This window comes from Eleutherodactylus coqui, chromosome 4, assembly GCF_035609145.1.
Source record: "Eleutherodactylus coqui strain aEleCoq1 chromosome 4, aEleCoq1.hap1, whole genome shotgun sequence".
In the NCBI taxonomy this organism is placed as follows: domain Eukaryota; kingdom Metazoa; phylum Chordata; class Amphibia; order Anura; family Eleutherodactylidae; genus Eleutherodactylus; species Eleutherodactylus coqui.
The window spans coordinates 292,187,713-292,206,955 of record NC_089840.1 but is presented as its reverse complement, the minus strand read 5'-3'; the positions used below and the strand labels follow the sequence as shown (position 1 = coordinate 292,206,955).

The window sequence follows — 19,243 nt, the reverse complement described above, 5'->3', positions numbered from 1 at the left end:
GCAGCTCACACGTGTCCACAGGCGTTAGGACGGCCAGAGGCTGGACAAATAGATTTGTTTTCAGTTTTTTTCCACCAAAAGGCAGCACTGCGTATATTCAATGAACATGAGAAGTTTAATAACTGTGCTGTGTCCCTGCTTATGTGTCACAGAACGTGAGGGTAGCAGAGTTATTATAACTCTGGCAGAGCAGGTATTTTTTTCCCAATTAAGGAAAGCAAATGGCGAAGCCAGCAGTAAAGCGTAGCTGGGTGCGTCTGATTTAGCAATGTTGTTCACGCAGCTCACACGTGTCCACAGGCGTTAGGACGGCCAGAGGCTGGACAAATAGATTTGTTTTCAGTTTTTTTCCACCAAAAGGCAGCACTGCGTATATTCAATGAACATGAGAAGTTTAATAACTGTGCTGTGTCCCTGCTTATGTGTCACAGAACGTGAGGGTAGCAGAGTTATTATAACTCTGGCAGAGCAGGTATTTTTTTCCCAATTAAGGAAAGCAAATGGCGAAGCCAGCAGTAAAGCATAGCTGGGTGCGTCTGATTTTTACAGGTTGCAGACGCAGCTCACACGTGTCCACCGGCGTTAGGACGGACAGAGGCAGGACAAATTTAATTATTTTCCGTTTTTTGGCACCAAAAGGCAGCACTGCGTATATTCAATGAATAACAACTGTGTTGTCGCCCTGCCTATACAATTCTTTCCCTGCAGTATCAATGGAGGGTGCAATGCTCTGCAGAGGCGATTTTGAGAAGCAAAAAAAAATGCAGCACAGCTAACAGCAGCCTGGACAGAACTGCACACGGATAAATATGGCCCTAGAAAGGACCGTTGAGGTTCTCGAAGGCTACACTCACTCCTAACACTCTCCCTGCCTATGCAGCACTTCTGTCCCTAATGCCAGGTGCAATGCTCTGCACTGCCGATTTTGAGAAAAAAAAAATTTGCCACTGCTAACAGCAGCCAACACACAGCTATCAGTGGCCCTAATAAGGACCTTTGGGGGGTCTTGAAGCCTACACTAACTACCAATTCTTTCCCTACAGCAGCTCCGGTACAAACAGCACTGTCCCTCATCTAACTCACCAGGCATCTGAGGCGAGCCGCGGGAGGGGCCGACTTTTATGTTCGGGTGACACCTGATCTTCCCAGCCACTCACAGCAGGGGGGTGGTATAGGGCTTGAACGTCACAGGGGGAAGTTGTAATGCCTTCCCTGTCTTTCAATTGGCCAGAAAAGCGCGCAAACGTCTCAGGGAAGTAAGTGAAAGTAACCAGAACACCGCATGGTGTTCGTTACGAATAACGAACATCCCGAACACCCTAATATTCGCACGAATATCAAGCTCGGACGAACGCGTTCGCTCATCTCTAGTGCTGATTGATGTTTGGATGTTACTTTCGTCTGTATAAGTGTGAGTACAGTTTTGCAATGCGAGCTTTGGGTGAATGCTTTGTGGTTCATGTTTATATAAATCAGTAACGTAGGGTTTTTCACTGGTCATGTAATTTTAAAATTTTCATGAGAACGGTCTGTTATGAACTGGAGCGTTTATGCTGTAACTTTAACTGAGTAGAAAACTGAAGCTCCTTTCATTGCTTGGCACATAGGTGCAACCATTATATCATGACTATGTTCTTGTGTTTTTAGTGGGTGTATAGTATTGCTAGAAATACTACATCATCACTTACTTGAGTATATGTTTAAGGGTTACAAGTGCAAGTTCCTCTCCAAAATCTGATGGTCTATATTTGGTTGCCTGGATTAAACTGGCTACTGTAATGCGTTGAACACTAGCCAGGGGTAATGACAGAGGCAAAAGGATCGCAACCCGCGGCCAGGTGTCATTTTGATAAACAGATTTTACATAGTAAATACTGAAGACAAAGTTCGCTACTTTTGACAGTTGCTATGGGACCCATGACCGATCAGAGAATACCCACGATGTGATGGGATCAGGGAAAGTTCATGATGGGATCTGGTATGGGTGGTATATGAGGCAAAAATACATGAGAGCATGTATGGAGATGAAGGGAATTTGCACCTGGACAGGAATGGTAAATAGAAATTCATGGCTATATGATGTGTACTTAAGTGAGTAAGTTTGCAGCTGTTTAACATTTTGTAAAGCAGCAAAAAAAGTCTCACCTTGTCTTATCCACTTCAGCTTGCAGCATATATTTCACATGTAGGAGTATACTCACATACTTCATTAACCACTCGATCCGGTGGTATTTATACGTAATGCAGAATCAAACAGGTGGGAACTTGAAGTGCCGTGAATAAAAACTCCTGATCAAGGCTCATGAGGAGCTGAAACTAGTCCTCCGGACCTGTGATTTTTACATGCACGGATTACAATAAAAGGAGTTTTTATTCACGGCACTTCAAGTTCCCACCTGTTTGATTCTGCATTACGTTTAGGATTTTGGAATACTCAGAAAATTAACCTCTGCTCCTCCATAGACTGCAGATGTAGACGTTGCGGAGGGGGTGAAGTGGGGAATTCTATTAAAACGGAAAAAGTAGTAATATAAAAGATACATATATAATGTATATATGCAATTTAAGATACGTGAAGATCCTACTGAGCTGAATCACAAGGGCTGTGATACATTCACATCCCGTCCACAGCCAAAGAGGCGCGTTATGGCTGTGGAGGGGGGGGGGGTGTTGCATGAAGGGAAATTGCCCACCATGTAGAAGCTAGACATAGGAGCAGATGTTTGGCTATAGTACTCCCTCCCTAGCCGGCCGATCGATAATATGTAAACAGGACATACGTTCTAGTTTATTTAAATCTAATGAGGAGTGGGAGTTTATAGATTTTGCTTGCTATAGTATACAAAACCTTTACAAAATCATTTAGTGGAGGTTCTGCTGATGATACTTGTATCCAGCTGTTGGTTTCTAAGAACTGTCCTGTAAATCTAATGGGTGCAAATGTGTGAAGTGCTATTAATGCAAGTATAACGAGGTATTGAGGTGTGCTCTGATCATCCTTATTGTTGCATTTGAGGTTTAAGGGTCTAAACAACTGGCTAGACTCAAAGGGGTGGGGCTGGAAGATATGGAGAGAGGGAGTGTGCATTGGGTTCCTCCCACAAAAAGGAGGGTGTGAGGGAAGAACTCTGAAAAAGCTAGACTGACAAAGTATGAAAGTTGCTAATTATAAATGTACGGGTGATAATGATAAATCTCAAGATTGTGTTGTAAACTTAATTAACTTTATTTGTAATGTTTGAATAATTTTAAGGAATTATTACTGTTTGTTCAAAAGACTAATACATGAGTTGTATGTATAAAGTATATAGACGTTGCTCATGCTGTCATAGAAATAGATATTTATTACTCTGGGCAGAGATTGATAAAGCTGACATATAGAAACCTGCTTCATCCATTTTTATGGACGAATTAAGAAGAGTACCACAAGACCCAGGACTGCGACTTTGTTTTTTTGTTTTAATTTATTATGGACTGAAATATTTGTGATAAAGGTTATTTTGGACTGAGTAAATTCATGAACTGAGTTATATCCGGCAGGAGATTGGAACTTTGCAAGTGTGATTTTAATTTTTATTTTCTCTAAGTGCCAGCTGTATCTCTCCATAGCTGTGACTATTCAACTGAGCCTGAAGAACTGACAAGTGTTAAAACCAGTGCCTAATTGCCAGCTGGTGACGAGTCACAGGAGGGCTAAGCGTTATAGCTCCTCCCTGGAGACCTGAGGCAACCAATGGTGTACAAAGGGCATCTGGAAGCTTGGAATCTACAAGGAACAAGGGGCTCTGTAGTCAACTGTGAATACCTTATATCCATGGATATGAAGAATAAAGGAGACAGACTGACACCAGACTAACCAGGGAAAGTAGTAAGGACACTATAATTGCTCTGCTTCCCTAGAGACCCTGTATATTTGGGATGCAATGAAAAACAAGGGAAGGGAGACCTCAAGATAAAGAGACATTTGTATTCCTCATATGACTGTTTTGTTGTTTAGTTTTATATATTTATTTTTCATTTTTGCTTTTGTTTTTTTCTCGAGCCCAGATTTGACAGGATTGGTTTTGTGTTGCTAGCAAATGAAATGCTAGGGTGTAATAAATGTGATATTAAATTATCTGATTGTTTATGCAATGTATCATTGTTATGAAAAACATGGAGCATTTGAGAGAAACATTTAGAAGTTACAAATCATTTCATAACAGAACTATAAAATGTCAAGAGGTATGTTCAAACTTTTAGTTGGAATGTGATTTTATGTATTATAATCACATTCTTGATCCCATTATGTAATCCTGCTTTAGTTATAAAAGCTATAGGTAGTCAAGGGTTGGATTCAGACACCCCGTTACCTGTGCCATCTCACAAGGACCTACATATGAGTTCGAAAAGGCAATGGTGAGTCTGGTAAACAGCATTGGGTAACATCAGGATGTCATCCCGCTATTGCAAGGATTGTGCCATTTGCACCTACCATAACGTTGGAAAAACTGTTAAGGTTCCACTTAAATTTTTCTCTAGAACCCTTATACCTGTTTCAGTGACCAATAGATGCTGTTTTGAAATTTTATGTAGAAAATATTGCAGCAGATTCATAAACATGTTTTCAGTTCTATTCCAGATCTATTATCATTGCAAAGTACCCATAATCTGCAACGAGGAGATGGAAGGCCTTTACCAACTTTAATGAACTACTCCTACTTCTGTAAAGGAAAAAAAGGAAATATTTTACTTCCTTTCCTGTGTTATTGGCAAGATTTCAATTGTGTCTAGTGAGCATGTATTAGATAAAGAATGTGGTAACATTATGTATCATGAGATCATGTCTCGAGTGAGAAATCTGTTAGAAGGTTGGGTATGCTCTCATGCCCCTGTGGTAGCTAAAGCTTTCTATTAGGAATTCATTAATGTTGACGTTTATTCCTAATGTTTATTTCCTAATACTGTGTTATTAGTTTATATTGCAGATGCGTTCATACATGGGATAGAGATGAAGCTTCCAGGTGGCATCTATGCAATATGATGGAAAATGATGGATTTCCTTACCAACACGTTCCATCACATATGTTATATAAGCATGCTATATCAGAACATAAGGTACACTTTGCGCATACGCACTGGGCCTGGAAGGCTGGAGCAGTGCTAGGAGGGCCAATAGGTATGATGTTTAACTCATTGAGGAACACTCATATGATAGAAGCCCTGGGAGATGCCTTTGATAACATTACTGATACATTGTTTGATGTACTCAGTGTCCAAAATGAATATACTAAGCAATTAATTTTAGTCACTAATCAACATACAGTAGTTTTAGATTACCTCACAGCTTCGCATGGAGGGCTATGCCAAATAGTAGGACCACCCTGTTGTCACTCCATAAATCCACCAGGAACATTGCAGATTACTCATGATCTAAAGCAAGCTAGGAAAGTGAAGGAGTTGTATCGTAAAGCTATATCTGAAGATGAGACTAAATGGCCAGAGTGGCTATCCTATTTAAACCTTGAAAATTGGTTTAAAGGTTTGGGTGGAATCATCTCAGAAGTTGTGAATATGTTTTTACAAGGAGTTCTGTTGATTCTGGTCATCGCCATCATCATTAAGGTTGTTATTGTGATATGTAAGAGAATCATGAGTACTAATTGCAAATGTTTTCTAGGACAATCTGTCAAGAAATTTTCGAATGCATTGAATACTGAAACCCACCTTATGACTGTTCTGACAACTGATAAAGCTCCTTGTACCTTATGTGGAAAGCACACTGCAGAAATTTGACAATTGCATGTATTATGGATATGAAAGTGTACTCTGAAGGACTCTACACTCTTTTGGAAGATCCTTAAAACTAATGGACTGATATATACACGATGAATAACATATTATAAAGGACTATTAATGGACTCATTTATCCATACATATGTTGATTTTGATGAAGTTACTTTGACATTTGTGTAACTCCTCCACGTATTGAATTAACTAAATTGATGAAGAACATAGGGATAGCAGAGACCTGAACCAGTGGGTTGATGGGCAGAGGAGCAGGAGGAAGATCTCCTGACTTTCCTCGGGGCAGGTCTCTATAGGTAGGGCTAGTAAGTGTAGCAAAGCTAGCAGGTCTACTTTGTTCTAAGTTTACTAGACAGGGAACATCCTTAGGCCTTAGTCAGACGGGCGTTTTTTGCCGCGATTTGCGGATCGCATGACGGATGCGCATCCGCAAATCGCGTGACCGGTGCGCGCAAGTCGCCCGCAAATCGCCCGAAAATCTGCTCCTAGCCGCGTTTCATTAGAAACGGGCCGGAGCTGTCCAGCGCATTGCATTCAATGGAGACGGCAATACAGCCGTCTCCATTGAAAGCAATGCGCTGCGGGCGAGCCCGGGATGAATTGTCGGTAAGGGCTTAAATATATAAGCCCTTACCTGCAATCCATCCTAAAATGTGTTAAAATAAAAAAAAATTGCATTCTCACCTTCTGCCTGCAGCTCCGGGCAGCCGTCCTGCAGTGGGTGTGAAGGGGGTGTGAGTCAGACCTGCCCCCTGATTGGCTCAGCGCTGAGCCAATCAGAGGCATGCCTCACTCACACCCATTCATGAATTCATGAATGGATGTGAGTCAGACCTGCCCCTGATTGGCTCAGCGCTGAGAGGCAGCAGTCACTCACCCATTCATGAATTCATGAATAGGTGTGTGAGTGAAACCGGCCTCTGATTGGTCAGGCTGTGACCAATCAGAGCAGATCATTCAGCAGGCGGGGATTTTAAAGCCCCGCCCGCTGAATAGTGCCGAGAAGCAGTTCAGGAGAACTGACAGCGGCCGCGGCTGGACTCCGGCTGCAGCGGAAAGGTGAGTATACAATTTTTTTTTATTTTAACACATTTTAGCATGAATTGCAGGGAAGGGTTTATATATTTAACCCCTTCCCGACAATTAACCCCGCGCACGCCGGCAGCCCATTGCTTTCAATGGAGCGGCTGTATTGCCGCTCCATTGAATTCAATGGGCAAACATCGTTCTTCTCTGCCACAGCTGTTACAGCTGTGGCAGAGAAGAATGATTTGTCTTCTATATGTTCTCAATGGGGTCGGCGCTGCTGCCGCCGGCCCCATTGAGCGCATATACAGAAGCGAACAGGAATCGCAGATCGCAGATAGGTGCGATCTGCGATTTTTTGTTCTATAATTTTTCGGACGAGCGCATAAAAAGCGCTCATGTGTCCGATACCATTGCGAAGCAATGGTTTTAAAAAATCGCCGGACGCATGCGCATGCGCAAATCGCGGCAAAAAACGCCCGTCTGACTAAGCCCTTAGGAAGCCAATTTTAAGATATTTTAGGGGGGAATTGTGAAAGAAAATTTAGTTGGGTTCATGAAGTTTGGTTCAGTCTGAGGATGCCTTTAAGGCCTTCAGAAAAGAACACAATTCCCGGTGCATGAACCATGTCCTGATTCCAATTGTCACCGTAGCAGTGAAATCCTTTTCAACTTTACTGAAACTTATCACCGAAAGGACCAAAAATAATAAAACTTAGCTTTTATTGATTTTTAAATAATAAAAAAAGGCGTCCTTATATTTTCTCATATGTGCTAGAAGTCACACAATAATTAAAAGCAGTGGGGCTTAGATATATAGATTAATACTGCTCTGTTCCAACGATCTATCTACCACTTTTGTATTCCCTGATATCATTTTATATCCAGGGTTGCTCAGATATCTATTTATCACTGACTTACACCACCAGATGTTTGTTAGACTGTGGTGAAGCACTCACTGTCAGTGATCTTGAACACTTTTAATTCTCTATCACAAAATAGACCTAATGCCCTCTGATTCGTCACGGTACAGTGATGTCTGTTTGTTTGCAATCAGTAATCCGTTGTCTTTAGTATTGTACCTGACACACACATTTATTTGTACTGTCGTCTCATTTATAACAATTGCTCATTGATGTTGCTCAGGTCGTATCTGTTATTTTTATTTTTAGAGCAATGTCGCGGTAATTGATTTATACACAAGTCACCTCGATATGTCACCATTAGGTGTTAGGTCTGGGATGTATTTTTTATATCTCAGATCCAAGCTTATGTTAGCTTGATGCTCTATGATACTCCCTTATGCCTGTAACTGATCACATGAGCTATTCATTTTTTGTGGCTCATGTGATTGTATACCAAGGTTAAATATAACCAGACGACAGTTTCAGTGATTATCAAGGACAGAGGTAAGTTGTCCCAAATAATGATGTCTTATGACAGTGATAGGGGCCAAGAGGGGCTGAAGGAATTAATATATGTTGTTTATCAAAATGAATATATATCAATCCATTTTAGAAAATGAATATATTGCAAATATTTTCTGTGTAACAGAGCTAATGACTGTTTTAAGGAAGTAACCTGTGGTTTCTGTCTGAAGGTCTACGCCTGACCACTAAGTGGAATCAGGAAGGTCACCATAGCAGATGTTCATAAATGTAGTAAGAGATGGCCTAACCACAAAGAGAATTATCAGCAATTTCTTAAAGATGTGTTTGTCTGAGTCATATATCACACGTCTAAAGTTAAATGTCAAGTTATAAGATGTAAAAGTCATGAGTTTGAGATGTATGTAAAATCACGAGTTTTTCCTTGTTTAGCCACGAGGGGGACTGGCTATAAAAGCCAAGAGATACAGACAATACAATAGAGTTCATTACTTCACCATATACCGTGTATGGTCAGTACTTTGACTCTCAAGGAGCGCTCCTACGTAGGTCAATTTGGAACCGGACAACATAACTGACCAGTCTGTTTGAACAGATTAACCCTCGACAACAGTGACTGCATTAAATGGAACAGCTGCAGTATTCATCTACAAGCTACTCATCCTACAGGATTTAAGTAGCTGCAATAAATTGCACATAGATAGTTTGGTGGTAGCCCAGAATGAGTTATAGGCTATCACCTCTATCCAATGCCCCTTCAGATAAATCTCTGTCTCTGTATATGCAGTCTGTTATGATGCACCAACAGCTGCTAACCAGAGTGATAATGATAGACTCTGTCTGTTATAGTTGCATATGTCTACGCAGGTTGCATTGTGATGAACATACAACCCCCATATAGATTAGTTCTTATGGAGAGAATCGGCCCATGGAACCTATCCCTCCCTCTCCATCAAGATGGAGATAAGTTTCAGTAAAGTTGAAAAGGATTTCACTGCTACGGTGACAATTGGAATCAGGACATGGTTCATCCCAGACCTAACACCTAATGGTGACATATCGAGGTGACTTGTGTATAAATCAATTACCGCGACATTGCTCTAAAAATAAAAATAACAGATACGACCTGAGCAACATCAATGAGCAATTGTTATAAATGAGACGACAGTACAAATAAATGTGTGTGTCAGGTACAATACTAAAGACAACGGATTACTGATTGCAAACAAACAGACATCACTGTACCGTGACGAATCAGAGGGCATTAGGTCTATTTTGTGATAGAGAATTAAAAGTGTTCAAGATCACTGACAGTGAGTGCTTCACCACAGTCTAACAAACATCTGGTGGTGTAAGTCAGTGATAAATAGATATCTGAGCAACCCTGGATATAAAATGATATCAGGGAATACAAAAGTGGTAGATAGATCGTTGGAACAGAGCAGTATTAATCTATATATCTAAGCCCCACTGCTTTTAATTATTGTGTGACTTCTAGCACATATGAGAAAATATAAGGACGCCTTTTTTTATTATTTAAAAATCAATAAAAGCTAAGTTTTATTATTTTTGGTCCTTTCGGTGATAAATGTCCTGATTCCAGAACTATGTACTTTCAAAATATTGCAATATCATTGTTGGCCGAAATATCTTGAAAATGGTGTAAGGATGTTGCAAGAAGTACTGACCCATGGGGGAAGTTATCCTCCGATTGTGAGGTTTCTATGACATTTATACCACATCTGCGAATTCCAATGTGTTTACGCCAAAAATGGATTTTTAGAGTCTGGGAAAATCATCTTGTAGCCAAAAATGTATCTTGCATATGTGACATTTGTATCATCCTTCCATATCTATATGATAGTTACACCTTTTCTTTCCCCTCAATAAAAGTACGGTGTTGGGTGGCTGGACTTCCAGAACCCTATTGCCATTAACTTGATTCAAGTTTCTGTACTGAGTTTTTGGGTTAACGGCTACGTCACTTGTGACTATTATATCTATTTTACCTGATTTAGGTGTACTTCTTTACAAATTCTTCCACAGTGGTGTTTCCATGCTAGCATTAAGAACTGGAGGTCTACATGCCCGCTATTAAAGCTGAGCAGTACAGAAGGTTCTAGGGACAGTCACAGTTAATGTAAGCATCTGGATGAAGGCTGATGTTTGGGCATGGAACAACGTTTTTGCCGGTTTAAGGGCTCTTTCACACATGCGCTTTTTACCGTGATTACCATGGAGTTTTGAACACCACGATAATTCCTATATAACGCTCCCATTGATTTCACTCGATCACGGCGCTCTCTAGCATCGCAAATTTCAAGCACTATCTGTTCTATTTTTCCACATTTAGCACATCTCATCACCCATCTCAATAATGGGATACGCTAAAACCTGCTATCGGATGCAGGAACCTGCCTCTGAAAACAAAAGTCAAATCGTGTCGTTCTGCCGAGCGCATGTGTGCGAGTCGCCTAAAGGGTAATATGTTAATAAAGCTGTGGCTTATCCCACTTCATCCCAAGTTAAAGGTGTGGAGTGAACAGGTGACATATAGTAACAGTTGATCTGCGGATTTAGTGGCAGGAACTCAGCCAAGGTTTTATGTCTAGTGAAGAGTAAAGAAAGAAATCGCTTGTCATCACCTGATGAGAAATTATAAAGGCCGAGGCAGGAGGAAGACGGAGACAGATGAGCAGGAGCGGCAACATGGGACAAGGTGAGGAACGGTAGACACCATGATGATGTGTTTGCAGTAGAGGATTCACGTAGCGTCGCTTTATGTTCGCTTTTCTCTTATTTATTGTGATTTCTTCCCAAACAGACATCGCCGTATTTATGAACATTGTCTTCTATGGCGCCATAGACAGACAAATTGTGCTAAATTTACATAAGCGGCGCACAGACTTGTGAATTTGGTACGATTTACGCTGCACCAGAAATAGGAAAGATGGGACAATTTTTGCATCGCAGTTCTGCGTGCGCCAATAATGCAACAATGTATTTTCTGAAATATATTTTGCACCAAAAACTAAATTCTGCATCATTTGCTGATAAAAAGAAAATAATCCGCAGTCCAATTACTGATTTTATCACAAATGGGGACAAAAACATAAAAAGCACCCCGTCCATGTAGTTAATTTTCCGCCACAAATGCACTAATTCGCATGTAAGACCGCTACATGCGCCACTATTCTACCTTGTCATTGACACCAACTGTGATTAGGTTTTATTAGCGCCACTTTTTGCTGACACTTTCTTGTAGTAACGCTTCATAAATGTGTCGCAAAGGCAGACAGAAGCTGGCCACACCCACAATCAGGGGAAAATAATGGCGAGCTTGTCGGATCATTTCTTTTTATTGCAAACTATCTGTAAATTTGTCTGACTCCCTGCGCCTTAATTCTGGTGCAGCTTTATACACGAATCTCATTCACTAATAAGGGACTTTGTGATTAATTTCCCAAAAATCTTAAAATCTCTGCTTGCCATCAGTGAATGGAAACACTTCTATTCAGATCTAGAGGCTGAAAGCCCTTCGTGTTCTAAGACCCAATGCACACAGATTTTTGCTGCAGAGTTTTTGGCCAGACGCCCCCTGCTGCGAATCCGGCAGCAATGTCCATCCATAGCACGCAATGTAAAATGATTCTGCCGCGCACCCGAGCGGAAATCACTTTGGATGAGGAAGAATCGCAGCTTGCTCTATTTTGTGCGAGACTCGCACAGACGGCTTTCATTATAGTCAATGGAAGCCGTCCGTGCAGTGGAGATTCTGAAATGTCAATATTGAAATCGCCGCAGATCTGTGTCATCGCCAGCGCGTCATTCTCTGCACTGCTCATGTGCGGCGGCGTGACAGCCGGCACATCCACAGTGCATCCGAGACAGGTACGTGGGGGTCACTGGCCGGCACTGGGTCAGATTTAGCTGTGAGACCTGTGCATGCAGCCTGAATAGTTCTCACAGCTGAGGGTTTGTTACATTGTATCTAGTCTCCACAATGCTGTGTGATATAAACATCCTGGACTCCAGACTGATACATGTTACCTGCACTGATACACTGTAACAAACTATCAGCGCAGGAGATGTGTTGATGTGTTTACTTCATAGAAACCGGTATAAGGGCTTATTTACACTTTCTGCTTAACGCACAGAACTCCTGTGATGTATTAACCCACTGTTTCCAAAGGGTTAATTTACACCGGCGTTCTTCCTCTCGCGGTGATGCTGGTAATTGGAAGAACTGAAGCAGGTTCCATTTTTTTGCGATATCACCGAAAACTCGGCCATTATTTGCTCTGTATGGGACTGTGATGTGATTATTATTTTGCTACTATTGTAACAACATGGGATTTTTTTGCGCTTGTACCGCCGAGCCGTTTTCTCACAGAAATGCATCAATCGCATAAAAATCGCCGGTTTAAGAGAGCGGTGTTGATCCAAGTTTCTTGGTCGGATAACGTGCTCAACAGTGTAAATATGGCCTAAACTGGATACAATTGTAACAAACCCTCAGCTGTGAGCAGTGGTAGGTCTGTACAGGTTGTAAGCCTATAACTACAAATGTTTCTATTCACTGATAGCAAGCAGAGTTTTTCAAGGAGGCGAGAATTTGAGACATGGGGATTGATCATTGGGATTTGTTGGTGGCTGTCCCTGTGAATATAGGATTTGTGCCTTAGACCCCGCTCCACACCCGGTGGGCGATTAAACATGGACGTTATAGATGACTGCTGGTGATGACATGTCAGAGGGACCGATCCAACATGCGAGGAGAGAATAAGCATCATGATGGGAGACGATTGTGCAGGTTGTGATACGGGCAGGGAAGGGTTGGCATAAGGAGAGGAGTGTAATTTATAGACTGCAGGGGGCAGGAATGGTATATACCGGCTATTAGCTATTGGAATATATAGAAGCTAGCAGTAACACTCAGTGTGATAAAATGCCTGGCGCCGCAGAAAACTGGCATGCAAAAGCGTCTGCAGAATGATAAGCCTTTTGGAGCAGAGGACGTGGTAGGGTCTGCAGGGGGATGATCCTACTGGGGCAGGAGACATGGAAGGGTCTGCAGGAGATGAACCTCCTGGGGCAGGAGACGTGGAAGGGTGTGCTGGGGGATGATCCTCCTGGGGCAGGAGACATGGAAGGGTCTGCAGGAGGATGATCCTACTGGGGCAGGAGACATGGAAGGGTCTACAGGAGATGAACCTCCTGGGGCAGGAGACATGGAAGGGTCTGCAGGAGATGAAGCTCCTGGGGCAGGAGACGTGGAAGGGTCTGCAGGAGGATGATCCTACTGGGGCAGGAGACGTGGAAGGGTCTGCAGGAGATTAACATCCTGGGTCAGGAGACGTGGAAGGGTCTGCAGGGGGATGATCCTCCTGGGGCAGGAGACGTGGAAGGGTCTGCAGGAGATGAACCTACTGAGGCAGGAGACGTGGAAGCGTCTGCAGAATGATAAGCCTTCCAGAGCAGAAGACGTGGAAGGGTCTGCAGGAGGATGATCCTCCCGGGCAGGAGACATGCAAGGGTCCTCAGGAGGATTAACCTCCTGGGGCAGGAAACGTGCAAGCGTCTGCAGGATGATAATCATCCTGGGGCAGAAGATGTGAAAGTGTCTGTAAAGGGATAATCTTACCGGGGCAGGAGAAACGGAAGCGTCTGCAGGGGGATGATCCTCCTGGGGCAGGAAATGTAAGAGCATCTGTAAGACGATAAAACCTCCTGGGGCGGGAGACGCAGAAGCATCTGCCCAATTATAATCTTTCTGGGGCAAAAGATGTGGAAGCATCTGCAGGAGTATGATCCTGCTGGGGCAGGAGACAAGGATGCATCTTCAGGAGTATGATCCTTCTGGGGCGGGAGACGAGGACCCCTTTCTGTGTGTTCCCTGTGGCTCTGCTCTGTGGGCAGTTTGAAGATTTACACCATTACAGGATACTTTCTTAGGCAAATACATGCTTTATAAAGGGGCGGGAGGGAGGAATGCAACTATTTTTGTGGCACACATACTATTGGGGGGGGCACAGACTTTTCATGAGGTGTGGGTACTTTTTGGGGGCGTACATTTTAGGAGTGACAAACTTTTGGACAGTGAGCACATACTTTGTGGGGGAATTTACTTGTATGGGGGGCATATACTTTTAGGAGAGAGGCAGACTAGATGCTTCCTTTTTTGTGAGGCACATACTTATTGGGGGTGAATACCTTTTCCAGGAACACATACTTTTTGGGATGGGCACAAACTTTTGAGTGGAAGAGACAAACTTTTGGATGGATAACATGCTTCTTTATACTTTGTCAAGCGCTGAGAGCACACATCTTTCCAGGGGCGCACACTTTTAAAGAGGGACATACACCTTTGGGCAGAATGGATATATTTTTTGAGGACACTAATTTTTTTTTTGCAGTACATACTATTTGAAGTGGGGGTGGATGTGTTTTCCAGGGGCATGTCCTTTTCAGGGGGGTTAAATACATTTTGGACAGGAGACATACCTATTGGGGGCATATACTTTTTAAAGGATGTGGCAGCTTTCTTTTGGGGGGGGGGCAAACTATTTAGGAGAGACAATTTTGCAGTGGGGCACACACCTTTTGGGAGAGGGCCAGTCTTTTGTGGAGGGTACGTCCTTTTGAAGTGAGTCGTTGCTAATAAGCCTTGTGTATATGAAGGATGTATTTTTGAGCTGATGTGTATTTACCCCCCTTTACACACCGCACCCCAGTAAACATCACAATGTGCTGCACGCTCTTGTGTAGACGCCTCTCTTAGTGAGAACCCAGATAAGCCCGCACAGTCAGCGCCAATCAGTATTCTGGGAATTACGCTCTAATGACTTTACGGATGAGCTAACGCGTTTTGCATTCAGACTGCGACAGATTGTTATCCACCTGAAACGCGTCTTCTGCGAGAGGTTTCCGTAATATATATTTGTGTCTCTCCCCAGGAATGGGCTCCAGGATGTGGCTGCTGTGTCTGCTCCTCAGCATGGATGGAATTCTGGTACAGTCCAGCAGAATCCCGTAAGTGCAATCAGTGGCTTCAATATGTGTGAGCGGCTCTACTGAATAAACAAAATGAACCACTGTGTGATCGTTCCTCAGCCATTTATTAGCTAGATCACACCCAATAGAGCGCCTCTCGCAGCACAGTGAAGAGTGTGAGCCCCTGCGGTTCCCTTAGTATATTCTGTGACCGCCATTCCTGTACATGCAGTGAGGTTGCCAGATAGTTCTGATATACAGGAGACTGCATCCCCACACTGCACAGACTTGTTTAGGCTCCTCCCACTATAGATCCCAGCAATATAAGGATGATCAAGTAATATCACAGATAAAATGGGGAGCAGCATGCAGAGATAAGATTACAGTGTACAGGGCAATAGGCTGAGTGGTCTGGTGCAAAGATAACCCTGTAATTTGCAGAGGGGGTCTGGTGTGGAGATGACACTATAATGTGCAGAGGGCTGAGGAGGGTCTGATGCAGAGATGGCACTGTTAGGGGAAGAGGGCTGAGGGGGTCTGGTGCAGAGATGACTCTGATGTGCAGAGGGCTGAGGGGGTCTGGTGCAGAGATGACACTGATGTGCATAGGGTTGAGGGGGTCTGGTGCAGAGGTGACCCTGTAATGTGCAGAGGGCTGAGGGGGTATGATGAAGAGATGACACTGATGTGCATAGGGTTGAGGGGGTCTGGTGCAGAGATAACCCTGTTATGTGCAGAGCAGAGCACATGTCAGGGATGGCTGTGGTCACGGCCTCTGTGTCCTGATCTCTGCTCTGGTTGATGGTCAGGGAATCGCTTGTGTTCTTGTCATTACAGAAGCTTTGCGCTGTTCATCCCTCCTGACGTGTATCACGGATTAAGCAACCTCTTCTGCATGCACTCCTCCCCGGACCTGCAGGGGTTCACAAAGATGACAGTGGATCTGAAGACCTCATCTGGAAGTGAGACCCTGTATACAGTGCAGCCGGACAGCCCCACATGGCACTGCACGTCATTCCAGGTAAAGTGCCCCATCTGCCCCTCATACTAACATGCTAGGAAATACACTGTAACGCATCCCAGCAGTATATGGCGGCTTTATATGGATCTGTACAGTGTATCTGTTCTGCAGATACAATAGTTAGACACATATAGACATGTATATAACTGGTGGTCTCACGTCTCTAACACTACTGAAGTAACACCGTAATGTCCCGCAGCCTCCTGAACCTTCAGACTCCACAGAGGAAGTCACCATCGCCGTCCACGGACACAGGAGCGATGGCGAGAAGGTGGAGCTGAGCTCAAAGGAGCTGACTGCACGGAAGAAAAATACCGGGACCCTCATCCAAACCGACAAAGCTATGTATAAACCCGGACAAAAAGGTGAGAAGGAAGGATTATAGATACATTATAATATATTCAGTGGAGGAGAGACTATTGATACATTACACTGTATACAGGGGAGGAGGGATTATAGATACATTACAGTGTATACAGAGGAGGAGGGACTATAGATACATTACACTGTATACAGGGGAGCAGGGGCTATAGATACATTACACTGTATACAGGGGAGGAGGGATTATAGATACATTACACTGTATACAGGGAGGAGGGACTATAGATACATTACAGTGTATACAGGGGAGGAGGGACTATAGATACATTACACTATATACAGGGGATGAGGGACTATAGATACATTACCCTGTATACACGGCAGGAGGAGTTATAGATACATTACCCTGTATACAAGGGAGGAGGGACTATAGATACATTACACTGTATACAGGGGAGGAGGGACTATAGATACATTACACTGTATACAGGAAAGGAGGGACTATAGATACATTACACTGTATACAGGGGAGGAGGGACTATAGATACATTACACTGTATACAGGGGAGGAGGAACTATAGATACATTACACTGTATACAGGGAAGGAGAGACTATAGATACATTACACTGTATACAGGGGAGGAGGGACTATAGATACATTACACTGTATACAGGGGAGGAGGGACTATAGATACATTACACTCTATACAGGGAAGGAGAGACTATAGATGCATTACAATGTATACAGGGGATAGGGGACTATAGATACATTACCCTGTATACAGGAAAGGAGGGACTATAGATTCATTATACTGTATACAGGGGATAGGGGACTATATATACATTTTTTTCGGTATACAGAGGATAGGGGACTATAGATACATTATACTGTATACAGGGGAGGAGGGGTTATCGATACCCTAGCTTGTCACCTGCAAATTTGTATTTTTTAAACTAATTCATGTTTTGCTGTATATTAAAACATAAAAAGTTTAGATGTGAGAGGAGTGTAACTGTAATATTCTGTCAGCAGTTCTGTATGATTTTTGGTCTTGTCATCTTTTGCTAGGATATAAAGGTTTTGTGGGCTGTATACACCTGAGCCGCCACATTCCCAAGAGAAAAACATGTTTTTTCTAAATGTACACCTGCTACCTTAAGTGTTTGCCCTTGAGCCTTATTGATCATCAACGCAAATGCTGTTTTTAGAGGGAATTGCATCCTTTTGAATTGAAAAGGCACATCCGTTGGTATTATCGGAATGCGTGGAATTGAAATACTTGTTCCTTTTGCTGTCCCGGTTGTAATAGTGGCTCTTACAATCTTTCGTCCCCGGTGTGAAATTTGTAATTGTGTGCTGTTGCACAGTTTTGGCGCATCAGGATTTTGCATTAATAGGACCAGAATGCTAACTTTTAACCTCAGCATATGGGAAGGAACTCCTGACAATTCCAAAGAGTTAAGGAACTGTACAGGGTATGACCAAATAAATCTGTCTTGTCGCACTCCCTAGAGAACTCATCAATTTTCTTGATAGGTAGTTGATATACCCGACTTCGCCCAAGTTAATTTGGTACCAGTGTTTACGTGTTGTTCGCACAGAAAATTTGATGAAGTCATAGTTACTATAGAGGAACCGAGTAATAAAATATGCATACACATAGAGGAGTGTTAGATCCTCCTCAGGCTGCATGTACTGATGTCCCTCTGCAGAATGTGCCACCCCTCCCACTCTCCTTACTTTTTACCCTTAAAGGTAACGCCCCTTTTTAATTTAAATTTACCCACAGACTGGAGGTTGCAGCCTCTTGTTAGCCTTAAAGGCTTCATCCCTGCAGTCCATGGCTGCTTCCTTATGTACTTTACTGCCTTTCAGTATATACACACAGAGATCAGTTATATTCTCAGTTTATACACATAGAGGTGAGGTAGATTCTTCTCATTATATACACACAGGTGAGGTAGATTCTCCTCAGTATATACACACGGAGGTGAGGTAGATTCTCCTCAGTATATACACACACAGAGGTGAGGTAGATTTTCCTCAGTGTATACATATATAGGTGAGGTAGATTCTCCTCAGTATATACACATATAGGTGAGGTAGACTCTCCTTAATATACAAATCATTTTCGTAGGATTTACGGTTTTTGAAAAAATTCCTATGTATTGTGGATTTTCACAGCTTTTCATGCTTAGAAATTTATAATCAAGTTGTGGCCCCTTTACTTTTACTATTTAGGACCTAAAGAATAGTTGTGCCAAATTTCACGTTTGTATGACACTGGGAAGTTAGAGAATTAAATTAGGTAAATAACATATGGGGGTCACTTACTTTTGCACTTAGAATTGAATAATCAAGTTGTGACCCCTTTACTTTTCCTATATAGTATCTAAACCATGGTTGTGCCAAATTTCAAGTTTGCTCATCACTGGAAAGTTAGAGAATTAGTGGCAAATCAGTCAGTGACGGACTATAGCTACATTATTCTGTATATGGGGGAGGAGGAATTATAGATACATTACACTGTACATGGGGCAGGAAGGACTAGAGATATATTTACTGTATACAGGGAAGGATGGACTATAGATTCATTAGACTGTATACAGCAAAGAGGGAGCTATAGATACATTAGACTGTATACAGGGGATAAAGGACTAGATATACATTATACTGTAAACAGGGGACGAGGGACTATAGATACA

The 19,243-nt window shown here is 42.7% G+C and overlaps 2 protein-coding genes across 2 annotated transcripts in view; both read left to right on the top strand.

Annotated features, from left to right (window-relative positions):
* Positions 1 to 19,243, top strand: part of LOC136626392 (pregnancy zone protein-like) — a 600,260-nt gene that overhangs the window by 85,643 nt on the left and 495,374 nt on the right. The gene's annotated exons all lie outside the window — the stretch shown is intronic.
* LOC136626788 (alpha-2-macroglobulin-like protein 1) overlaps positions 15,162 to 19,243 on the top strand; it is a 199,997-nt gene continuing 195,915 nt past the window's right edge. Inside the window, exons 1-3 of the mRNA XM_066601793.1 lie at positions 15,162 to 15,233; positions 16,032 to 16,215; positions 16,415 to 16,580. Coding sequence (XP_066457890.1) covers positions 15,172 to 15,233; positions 16,032 to 16,215; positions 16,415 to 16,580 — 412 coding nt within the window. The 5' untranslated portion in view covers positions 15,162 to 15,171. The remainder of the gene's footprint in view (positions 15,234 to 16,031; positions 16,216 to 16,414; positions 16,581 to 19,243) is intronic.